General features: G+C 43.6%; 1 protein-coding gene across 2 annotated transcripts in view; it reads right to left on the reverse strand.

Annotated features, from left to right (window-relative positions):
• Positions 1-11,231, reverse strand: part of drd4-rs (dopamine receptor D4 related sequence) — a 15,139-nt gene extending 3,908 nt beyond the window's left edge. Inside the window, exons 1-5 of one of the 2 annotated variants that reach the window (XM_020613544.1) lie at positions 11,011-11,231; positions 3,458-3,592; positions 3,095-3,375; positions 2,717-2,829; positions 379-1,061 (exon numbers count right to left, since the gene is read on the reverse strand). In XM_020613544.1, coding sequence (XP_020469200.1) covers positions 379-1,061; positions 2,717-2,829; positions 3,095-3,334 — 1,036 coding nt within the window. In that variant the 5' untranslated portion in view covers positions 3,335-3,375; positions 3,458-3,592; positions 11,011-11,231. Of the gene's footprint in view, positions 1-378; positions 1,062-2,716; positions 2,830-3,094; positions 3,376-3,457; positions 3,593-4,255; positions 4,430-11,010 lie in introns of those variants that run through there. The other variant, XM_020613545.1, reaches the window with a different exon arrangement.
• Between the last annotated feature and the right edge of the window lie 1,276 nt (positions 11,232-12,507).

The raw sequence follows: 12,507 nt of genomic DNA on the forward strand, positions 1-12,507 counted from the left end.
GTCATGACCCAAAGTTCATGACCATAGGTGAGAGTCGGAAGATTTTTTAAAATGTTTTTCAGCATACTATGACTTGGATGACTGACAATCTGTACCTCAGTTTGAATCCTTCAAAAAAAAGTACAGTGAGTCCATCACTGTTACAAGAGGCTGATGATAAATCTGTGGATGTCCATTTTAAGGCACTGACCATGTGGTTCAGGTCCTGCTAAGGACAACACTACCTCTAGTCATGGTTCTGACAGGGTTCAGGTTCCTATTCCAACTGTTGTGCTCACTGATGAAGGGCAGGACCTTCATGATTTTGAGTTCCTGGCTCTAATCTGTTTTAGTCTCAAATACGGTACTGGCCTGGTTCAGGTAGGTTCTGGTACTCACCGACAACAACGGGCAGGACCCTCATGGCTTTGCGCTCCCTCCCGCTGACCCTGCTGCTCTTAAATTGTCGTCGTGCTCTCTTTGCAGTGGTGCTGTTCTTCATCAGGCCGTTCTCTCTGCTGGCCCCCTCTGTCCTCCCTATGGCCTCTTGGTCCGACACACTGTCCATCTGTGTTGTCATCGGGTCGCTCTCTGCCCCCGCCCCGTCCTGCTGCTCGTCTGTCACAGGGGTTGCTGAGGCTGTTGCCATGGAGACAGTGGAGGGGGAGGCGGGGCTGACACTGGCCGGAGTGGCGTATATCACCTTCTGTCGACTCCCAGTTGTTGTGGCTTTAGCTTGCTGTAGAGCTGAGCTGAGACGTAGCGAGAGAGAATGCCGACCGACTTGAGCCACCTGAGATCGACTGCGACTGCTCCACTGCCGCAGGCCTCTAAACATCCAGTAATACAAGAAGAGCATGACAGGACATGGCACAAAGAAGGAGCAGACCGACGAGTACACCACAAACCGGTCATCCTCCAGTTTGCACACGCTTGGATCACGACCTGGCACCTGGTTCAGACCGAAGATAACCGGACTGGCCACGCCCAGAGACAGAACCCAGGTAGCAGTGATGAGAGCCAGCTGACGCACACTGAACTGGTTCCTGTTGTACTTCAGAGGCACCACCACTGCTATGTACCTGGAAGAAAATAAGCACAACACACTGTTTAAAGATCAAGGGAGGCTGCTGTTGGGTGGGGGGTACTGTAGACTACTTGGACTCTTCATACACCTGTTTGGGTGAGGACATCTCTCCCTGCCCATCACAGGTCTTTTCAAACTAGGAAAAACACTGTTATCCTAGAAAAATCAAATTTGTCCCAAACTCTCCAACAAGACAAATAGAGCAGTTTTTTAAATAAATGACGCTTCATTTTATACCCAACTTTCAACAGACATTGAAGAGGTCATGTCATTATGGAAATGCTCTGCGTTCACCAACTGTCAGTTTGTTTTCCAAGATGAATCTCATAGTGAAAACTAAGCTTGTCAGTTGAGGTTCAGTCACAAGAATCGGCCAGTGTCCTAAAAGAGCCTCTCCATGATGAGAGAAAAGTGGTCCAGTGACTGGTCCTCAGTCCAAATGGTGGCCCTGTATCTCGCTCTGAAGTTCATCAGCCAGCCGATGACTGCGTGCTTTGGAGACCAAAGCGGTGTTTACAGATTACAGATTTTAAAAGTTTTTGGCCTTGTTTAGCTTCTAGCTTTGATTTTGTGGTCTGTTTTCTCTCTAGAGCTGTTTCCAGAGAAAAGACCTCTTTACAGCAACCAGTCAGACAGAGACTGGGTATTTAGTAGGAGCCACTCACTCTGGACGTTACATGTCCTGCGTGGATGGTAAATGGTCTTATACTTGTACAGTGCCTTTCTATGCTTTACAGCTCACTCAAAGCGCATTTACACTATTTGGCCATTCACCCATTCGCACTCCCAAACATTCACACACCGGTGTTATCACCGGGAGCAACTGGGGGTTCAGTGTCTTGCTCAATGACACGTCGACATGTTGACTGGACAAGCTGGGAATTGAACTGCTAATCCTCCGGTTAGGAGGATTACCTCCTGAGCCACAGCCGCCCCATATTATCAGCTCTGATTTTGTGATACTCTCAAAAATCAGCTCATCAACATATTTATGGTGATGTGCATCAGCATCTGCACAGTGTGAAGGCTTTAATTACACATTCTGGCACCTGAGGTAAAAATAAATCTGTGGCATCACTTATGTGTAACTCACTGTGGTTTCATTACATATCCTCAACACTCTGGAAGCTGTCGGTTGACTCCATTAGCAGCTGCTGTCTACAAAAATCCAGATATAATCACCTGCTATCTCACTAACAAGGTGTTAGTATTATCACATTTCTGTTGTGATTTTTAAATACAGACACCTTGTTTATGCCTCCTGAAGAGCTCAGTGTCCAGAGATTTAATAGACCTCAGATGATTCATGCTGCTGAAAGAGGGTTATAAACACATTTAATGATTTAGCTGAATATGATTAATTAAATCCTCTATAATAGCTTTTTATGTAAGAAGGAGACAAATAATTGTGATTCTCTGTAAAGTAATATTGAGTCTGATGCATTCAGGTCAAATTGAAGTTGTGTACTTTGAAAATCTTAGTGTGCTGCCAGTTATTTGTTGTATGATAGAGTTCACCCCGCTGATGAGTGAGCCTTGATACTCTCACAGTTTGAATAATAATTAATCTGAGATTTATTCACCTGCAGTGACTCAAAGTGAAGTCATTACATCTCCAAAAAGACATACCTGTAGCACAGGTTGACTCACCTGTCTACACTGATGGCACACAGGTTGAGGATGGAGGCAGTGCACAGCATCACATCCATCGTCATTAGCGCATCACAGATGTAGGTGCTAAGCATCCAGATACCTCCTAGAAACTACACACAAGGCAAACATACATGTGAAATCAATTGTCCTCACAGTCCATGCATCTCACCATGAAGACGTTAATATGTCCTGGTCTTCATAAACACCCCATCCTCACTTCCCTTGGAGCACAACAACCAGAAGGCTCAGATTGTCTAAAGGTCCTGTCCTTTCTAAAACGACTGTTTCAGTCTTCACACACATTGCCCTCAGTGTAGATTTAGCACACATTTATAAACTTGTACTGGTCATCATAAACACCGTGTCCTCACTAACCTCTGAGTAAACGTATAGCGGTAGCACCAGCACGGCCAGCAGTAGGTCAGCCACCGCCAGGCTGATGATGAAGTAGTTGGTAGCGGTTTTCAGGGAGCGCTCAGTGAGCACGCTCAGACACACCAAAACATTTCCCAGGATGATGATCAGGATTAGGGGGACACCGAGGACCAAGGCCAGGTAGTTGTAGTCCTTCAGGTGTGTCTCACTTGTACGGTTGCCAGGTGACACATTGTCCATGATGGCGGCCCTGAACACACTTGATAGGCTACACTCAACATCTGGACACAGAACACCGTTTACTGTCAGGGGGTTTACCATAGTTTATAGATTCAGTGTTTCTAATATTGGTACTGATCTCACCTTGCTGTCACCTGTCCCAGGTGGTGGCTCAGGACTCTGCATGTGTCAGTCCGAGTAGTTTGACAGCAGGCCACTTTTGTGTTCATCAGATTTTTCTGTTCCCTCTCCATGATTCAATTTCCTGGTTCTGTGTGGCTGCAAATAATAAACAGGAAACCATCAGTCCCCTCCTGAACCCAGTCCCCAGTGGACTCCTCTTGGATGAAGCTACAGTGACGAGCGGTTTTAGGAAGAACACTATATATTTGTGGGGTGTGTTAAATTGCTTGGGTCCTGTTAATTTCTGTCCAATGTCCAAACAACTTGTCGGATCAATTGAAAACCTTTGAACTTTTTTGTATGAATGTCTGAATATACACAAATATAGTGTTGCATAAAATCAGTAGGTTCTGAATGTTTGTAACAAATTGGTCACAGCTAATAGATCACAAGTAAATAAAAATGCTACGCATAGTATATTAAAGTAGATAGAAATGGCAGCAGATGTGTTAGGGTTGCTCGCACACAAAATGAGTGAGCGAGAAAAGAACGGACCAACAGTGAGGTTTATTACCAAGTGCTGTACAATGATATATATATAGAGAGAGAGAGAGAGAGAAAGAGAGAGAGAGGAGGGTTGTTGTGGGAGATGACCGGGTGTCGCTCAGTGGGAGCAGAAGCACAGTCACTGAGTGGAGGGGTGATGATGAGCCGCGCTGCGGACGTAGGAATCACTCCTGGGCTGGTTGAGGTGGAGGTGATGATGGCTGAGGACATAGGAGCATGGAAACAACAGCTTAGAGGAGACTGTGCATCGACCTGCGAGGCGGTGGCTGGAAGAGCTGAGTAAATCCAAAAGTCCAGAGGAGAGGAGGAAAGCAGAGATGGTGGGGCAGGACAGAAACTAGAGTAACACATAAAAATAACAATACGGGCAAACTTGGCGTGATAAAACAGAATGGAAACACATACAGGGCCTGAAGACAAAGAAAGAACTGGCAGGGGAGCGAACGGTGAGCAGTGTATAAATAAGGGAAACTAACAAGGCGCAGCTGGTGAGAATCAGTGAAGCGAAGCAGGTGTGTCTAATAGTGCAATCAGTGCAAGGGAGCTGACTAGTGTGAGGAAAGGAAAAGAGGAAGGTGCCGCCAGGCAAACCTGACAAGATGAAGACAGAAGTCGTTCCTTGTCACTCAGTGTTTGTGCTGTGTAGTGATGGAGGATGATGGCTGGATCCCAAAGTTCGTAGATGACCTGAAGCACGTGCATGTTACTCTCGTGCATGACTTGTAATACTGTTAAATATGTCAGGATGGTTGTAGGGGTGTAATAACAAATGTTGTCTAATGTTGCGGTTCACACTGTGCTCATTGGTGTTTTATTTTGGTGGTTATATAGGGAAGTGGAGCAGTTTATATTAAAGGTCAGTGTTATTGTTTAGTGAAGTGTCTCCTCTTGAAACAGATCAGAGCTGCTCTCATCCTGTGATGCTGCTCTCCAACTGTTTCATAGTTACCATGGCACCCAGAGGCGAGGATGAACACCACTACAAACACACATCGATATACACAAACTACTGTCAAATACAAGCACAGCCCCATTTAATAACCTACATTAACAGTTCACTCCATTAACTGTCCAGATCATTAAGGCGACGGGTCAGATTTGTTGTCGTCCTGTGACTGAGACAGGAATATGGCCAGTCACAGCAGTCTAACCAGGATTTAATGAAGGTGAAGTTCTTTGTGACTGAAACGTGTTGTTTGTGAAATACAAATGTCTGGAAGACAGGAGTGTATTTTGCCTGAAATTGTTGTGGACTCAAATGAGAAAATAGATTTGGGAGCCATCCACAAAAAACAAAAAAAAAGAGCTGTGCTTCTGAAAGATTTGATTTTGGTGTAACATATAATAGAAAATAATATAGGTGCCCTAAAATCTGACTGAGACCTGCTAAAGAGCCTGTCACCAGTCATGTGATCAGCTGGTGAAGCTCAACAGCTGTTTCGCCAAGACCGTGGCCAAGAAGAGAAGTTTAGATATTAGGCAGAGGTTATTTAAAATGGATGAGTCAAGTGATGGCTGTGTGAGAAGTGGAGCCAATTTGAAATACTCAGGTGCTCGAGCAGATGATGAGAATAGTTGAAAGTGGCGGTGACAGAGAGAATGAATGAAGAGTTCCCAGTGAACGGGAGGAGGGTTTCATTCCAGTGCTGATATCTGACAGACTTCAGCACTGCCAGAGGGCAGGGTGGGCTATGTCAGAGGACTCAGAGAGGGAGGGTAACTTTGTTTCTAACAGTCTGAAATGTGTACATTTTAAAGACTTAGTGAAAAGTGACAAAGTGTGTGGTGTGACTAACAATACTGAAGAGGCGTCTGGAGTTTATTTTTAGCCATATGATCAGAGCAAACTTTGCACGTCAGCCTTAAGCTGAGCAGAAGGCTTTGCTGTGTTCTGCTTCACACTGGCGTCAGGAAGAGACGGAGAAGGTGTCCTAGGCTTTTTAGACCTGAAAGAAGCAGTGTTGTCTACACAAGTGAATTCAGCCGTGCTGTTTACTGAAGGGCAGGGCTGTAGGTCAAAACAGACTAGACTTCTGGGCTGGGGACACTGGATGTGGCCCTCAACATTACACAACAGTAAAACAGTCTGGCACACTTAAACACTCTGAAGGCAACATGCATGTAAAGGGCCTAGAGTCATATTCAGCCTTAATACCAGAGAAAATTCTTCCATCAAGTGGATCTGTGTGAACTATATACAAAAGTACAAAGCATTTTTGTTGCCACTTTGAAAACTAAAGGCAAAATGACAAACAAAAACCATATGTAGAAGACAAGCATTTGTTTTTATAAATCACAAATCAACTGCATCCATGTCTGGTTATTCTGGACGTTTTTCGGCCAAGGCAGGGAAAAATCGAGGTTATATGAGGCAGTGCAAAGCAAAACTAAGTGATTGTTAACAGTCACAGTGTGGCTGCAGAGAAACATGGGAGGGTTTCCCTGTTAACAGATCGATGCAACGACTTGACCCAACCCGCCACAGCAGGACGCTTCTCTAACAAACAGCGCAGGGTCAGAGCTGCTGTCACATAACAGCAGATGGATGAGAGGCTGTGAAAACCTCAGGTCAGAAAGTCCTTCCCAGTCACTGGTTAAGGTTAGGAAAAATTACAAGTGTAATGCTAAATATCAGGCAGACTCACTCAAACAAACATTTAGGAGGAGTCTGGTTGTGTTTTCTGAAAACAGATGATGACGAATGATGTGCTCAACCAAAAGGCTCTGTCTTAGTCTCATTTGTCCACAGGACATTCTCCCAGAAGGGCTGTGGCTTCCTCGGGTCAGTGTTGGCAAACTCCAGCTTGGGTTTATGTCTCTGTGTCAGCCGTGGGTCCCCTGGGTCTCCTACCATAGTGTCCCTTGTCACTCAGATGGTGACGGATAGTGTGAGCTGACACTGTTGAACTACGTGTCTGCAGGTCAGCTTGGATTTGTCTGGAAGATGATCAAGGTTCTTTATCCTCCATTCCAACAATCATTCCTTACAATCTGTCATCTGTTCTGCTCCTTCGCCCACGTCCAGGGAGATTAGCTACAGTGCTATGGGCTTTAAATATCCTGGCAATGTCGGCACAGTGGACACAGGAACAGCCAGATCTCTGGAGATGGACTTGGAGCCTTGAGACTGTCCAGGCTGTTCCACTATGTGGTTCTCAAATCCTCAGCCAATTCTCTGCTCTTATTTCTTTTCTCCGTGCTCAGTGTGGTCCACACCACACAAAGCTTGAGTTGACTTTTCTCCATTTTAACTGGTTGCCAGTGTGATTTCCATGTTGCCAGCACCTGTTGATCGCTACAGGTGAGATTCACTCACAGGCTGGAAATACAACCATTTCTGCTGAATCTGAAAAGGTGTCAGTAATTCTGTCCCATCCATTTTTAGAGTTTTGTGTGAAATGGATCAGATTTGGCTTTTTCTGCTTTGTGTGTTGTTCCAGGTCTGATCCTCCTCAGCATGTTCTAATATATTACACAAATACAGAAATTACAAATATAAATTGAGCAAAAAAAATGTAAACAAAACTATGTTTATTTCACGTTTTTCAAGATATGAAGTTAATGTACTTCTTCACACACGTGGTCTGTGCAGACTTACATGTATGGATGCACTCGCAGACCCCACGTCAGTGAGACGTAACATACTGTCAGTGTTTCCTGAAAAGCTTCACAAATGTTTGTGATTAAATGATCTGATATGAAAACGCTGGGTTTACATTTAAAATCAGCGGTGTATGAACAAATGCGTGTTCACATGCAACAGTTGTCGTGGCAACACACCTGTGTGACAGGTGTGCTGACATTTCAGTATGGGTTTATGGCACAGGTGTGATGGAGAGAATAAACAGCGGCTCTAACAAATAGATTCCCACAATGGAGTTCAGCAGCATCAGCTTCTGAGACTCTACAGCTGTGTGTGTGTGTGTGTGTGTATGTGTGAGGTGATGACGAGTGACTGCTCAATGAACAGGACTGTCATGAGTCACGTCCTGTGGAGGAGCTTCACTCCCGTCATCTCTAAAATAACAGACCTCATGTTTTCAGGACACCCAGAGAAAAGAGGAGGCAGTCATGTTAAGTCTCCCTGAGTCCAGAAACCATAGCAACTGACCTGAAGACGTTTACCTCTGTGGTTTGTACGAGTTAACCAGAGCATGCCACTCGGAAGGAAAGGACAGAGTCTGAAGGGGTTGGTGCATTACACGGACACAATTTGGCAGGAACTGAAGCTGAAATGTGGAAGTTTTGTGAGGTGGAGTTTTGGTTTACTGTGGTTGGACTCGCGTGTTGTTGGCAGAAGGATGCTCTCTTTCCTTGTTACACGTGATATTCACAGGATGGTTGTTGTTCTACAGCTTAGTCACTGCTTCTCTGTGCCCAGGAAGCATTACAGACATTAAGTATGTGCTCTTCACCAGCCACATTTGTCATACACTGGCAGCGGTTTCACACAGTGCTGTTGCTTGTTCCTGTGACTGTGTACAGTACATACATATATAATACATACACATATAATACATATATCTGTATACACAGTACATACAACACTAAGCACTACACTCTAAAATATTAAGTATTATATGCGTCTACTATACACACCATTTACATAACACTATACAGCGATCCAGTACTATTCCAGTCAGTCAATAATACACAAATGTGCCCAAGACTGGCAGAGCATTGCTATGGAAACTTGGTATATGGTTTAAATTATGTTTACCCATGATTTGGCCCCAGAGAGGGGGGTGTCGGGCCAGGCCGTCATAAACCTTCAGAGCCCCTCAATAGGAAACACACTTTCCAGACCTAACCTGCCTTTAACATGAAGCATCCTGAACCCTGTCCTCAGCCAGCAAAGAGCAGATATGTGGCTTGACACACAGTGTCTGCTTTGTGTTTGTTCAGGTTAAGCAGTGGCTGGTCCAGCTGGTTTGTAGTGGTGGTCACCTCTGAGAGTCGGGTCCACTCGGCTGTCCAACCCCTGACACTTTACCATGATTATCTAACTAACGAAGACTACACTGCTAATAACCACAGTGAGGCGACTATGTTGTCACCAACACCAATAATAATTAATGATAGAACAACAGTAATATATCAACCTATCTATATGCCTTATCAAAAAGGAAAGTTTTGTCAGAGTTTAGAGGTAAGAAATCACAGGACATCCATGTGTTTAAGACATGCCTGAGGTTTGACCCACTGGCCTGATTCATCTGGGTTCATATATAAATATAACGGAGTCATTTAGACTGACATGTTCTTCCTGCTGTGACCAGGTTTCAGTCAGACACAATAAGTCAATGTGATGTTTACTTATATATAACTTTTTGTTATATGTCAATCTGCTGCTGACTGTCTTTTACCATCATAGCTGCTGCTGTTGGTCATTTGCACTACTGTCCATGTGCATCTCATAACTATTATGCATCTCATCACCAACACTCCTGGTGATGCTGACCACCTGACAATCTTCTGGTCATTATTTGCACCACTGTCACTGATTTAGTTACCGTTTAGTTTTATCCAAATTAATTTAGTTTCCTAAAAGGTATGGGCATTTAATACTAGCTGAGAGAGAAACAGTATTTTGATTTTCTGTGTGTCCTGCACATGTAGTGAATTGACAATAAAAATTTTTGATCTTGTCAAATCATTCACTAACAGAGATTTGGACGAGAGAGATTCGACATTTAATAGTCCACATTTTGTTGTCCTGTTATTTTGTTCTGTAAGAGGACTAGTCTTCATTTTAATTAGGTTCTGATGAATAGCTCTTGAGTTGATTTTTGATTCATATAATTTAGGATGGTCGGGGCAGACAGTCTCTGTAAGATACTAGGAGTTCTGGGAGGGTAAACTGTTGCTCAGTGGGTGTCAGGGGCCAACGTCAGTGGTGGAAAGACCTGGCAGGAATATTTCATCTTAATCTGAAAGTTCTCTCATACAGGAGTCTGACTCGTGAAACCTGCACACACATCCATGGATCAGTTGAACTGAGCCAGTTTTAACCTGAAGCTTCCTGATCAAACACAAGCAACAAGCTGAACACACCGGGACTCAGCAATGGTCACAGTATTCACTTCCTACCAAGTGCATGTCCAACTGAATGTGAAACACAACAGCAGCTCATGCAAAGTGAAGAATTTATTAAAAATGGTGAGCAGTGGTTTCATGTTTATGGAAATGGAGTCGTGATCCATTAAACTCAATTAACAATAAAACACTTGGGTTTCAATTAAACAAGCGTCTGGTCCCACATGTGCAATGCTGTGTATCAAGCCACTTGAAGTGACTTTAGAAACAGACCCACACCAACACAGCAGACCGGACTTACCACTTCAAACTCAGTCAGTAAAATATGGAACATTTTAATGTGAATTTTAGGAAATGACAGAAATAGCTTGAATACAACACAGTTTATCATTAAACAGGCAAATGTTTCCAGGTCTAATTTAACATTTTAATTACAGTATTTTTGTAATTAAAATAAATCAAATTATTCTTTTGTCTTGCTTTCGTTAACACCTTAATTCCTATGTATGACTGATTTTATGTGGTTTCTTTTTCTTTGTGGTAAAAGGTTTTTGTCTTTGTTGTGTTCCTGCAGTAAAATCTAAACATACAATACAGATTTGCAGTGGTTCAAAGTAATTTAGTACATTTACTGAGGTACTGTACTCAAGTAGAATCTTGAGGTACTTGTACTTGAGTATTTTCATTTTATGATATTTTATACACATTCAGCTGACAGGTGCAGTAATGGTTCAGATTATGATTTTGTAAATCAGACACAGAACCTTCCACATCTCCATCCTTTGCATGTTACTGTATCTGTGATAATAGTCCAGTACTATGCTGTAATGTTTATAATGTTAAAACACTGAAACGGGCCCATTCTAGATCAGTAATACTGACACCGTGTAATAACTGGTCAGGACTTGTGTTTAAATAAAGAACCAGTCACAGCAGATGAGTTCACACACATTGCAAAGATTCACACTTACAGTTTAGGAGGGCCGACATCCTCAGCTTCTCCTTCAGTTTAACTGTCACAGTAACATTTCCGTGCCTTCTGGTTCTGGGTTCTGGTCTCGTTTTATTTACTCAGCCCAGAAGCTCACGTTAGTCTGTCTATCCTGCTCCTCGTGTTTCTGTTTCTGCTGCTCGTTCCTCCTCTGGGTCACAGTTTCATCTTTTTTTCTGTGCGTCCTCCTGTTGGTGCTGCTCCTCCTCCTCCTCGGTCTGAGCTCAACACAAACTTTTTCTTCTCATCTATAAAAAGACCCAACATCCCACCCCCACCCCACCCCCATCCATCTCTTTGTCTCTCTGTCACCGCTCTCTGATTGGCTGATGGGCAGTAGCGATGCAGAAACCCGCCCGTTCTTTCCTCCATCTCATTAGCTTTCTTCTTCTCTTCCTGTCTCTACCTGCAGATCTCAGATCACGTCTCTCTTCTGTGTTCAAATAATAAATCTATTACACACACTTGAATTTGAGTTTTTGGTTAATCCAGCTCATTAAGCTTGAATGTCTGACACAAATACCTTTCTTCTTTTTCTCCCAGGGACCTGTACCACACACTCAGGCTTATCCAGCTAACTGTGCGCTCAGCTCAGGTTTTCTGGTTGGTTGACCATTAGTCAGGCTAGATCACCGCGGTAACTTACGCTGCGAAGCTAATCTGTCCTGGAGCAGATTTTCAGAGGGTCAGCTCAAAACCTGTTAGCAGCCCAAACACCAGCCAATCAGATCACTGAGGGAAATGAGGGGTTGTTCCTACTGGATGCTGACAGTAAAAGAAGAGTGTAAATTATTTGGTGATTTAAAAAGGAGTGTATTTCAGATGACTGACAGCTTTGATACCATGGTGCCTCCTCTGGTCTCTACCGCATAAAATCTGGTTGCAAAATGCATCACAAAAGCAAGATGGCCACCTTTGTATTCATGATATTTTGGCTTCACTTTTGCATAGTGGCAGGAAGTGGTGACACATTGCCCATCTGCTGTTTGTTTGTACAGGAAGTCGCTGAGTGTTTGGAGGTTTGAAAACAGGGCGTGGAGCTGACTGAGTGACTCTACTGGCTTAGAAGTCAGGTTTTCTGTCTTTCACATTAGCCGCTGTTTGATATTTATATGAAGTGGAGCCTTGTCTGAGCTGATCCTGAAGCTGCACAAACACAGTAAATCCCCTGTGACACATGTGGTTTTCTCAAGGTCAGGCCTATGTTCTCCTCTGAACATCTGCCTTTACATCATATGAATTCCAAAGTGTACAGTGTGTGACTTTAAAAGAAAGCGAATCATTAAGTGGTCCAGAAGTTAGGGCCTCATCTACATGTGCTCTTGCATATGTTGTCGTCACATGTGATAACCAAGCTGAATTTAAAAGTGCAGTAGCGTGACCTGGGTGGTGGTTTAAGACATGTTGGCAGCGGCTCAGACCTGTTGCTCCTCCACATGTTAATGAGTTATGTGTGATTAGCATTTATGAGCAGAAA

The sequence above is a fragment of the Monopterus albus genome, unplaced genomic scaffold, assembly GCF_001952655.1.
Source record: "Monopterus albus unplaced genomic scaffold, M_albus_1.0 scaffold134.1, whole genome shotgun sequence".
Lineage (NCBI taxonomy): Eukaryota > Metazoa > Chordata > Actinopteri > Synbranchiformes > Synbranchidae > Monopterus > Monopterus albus.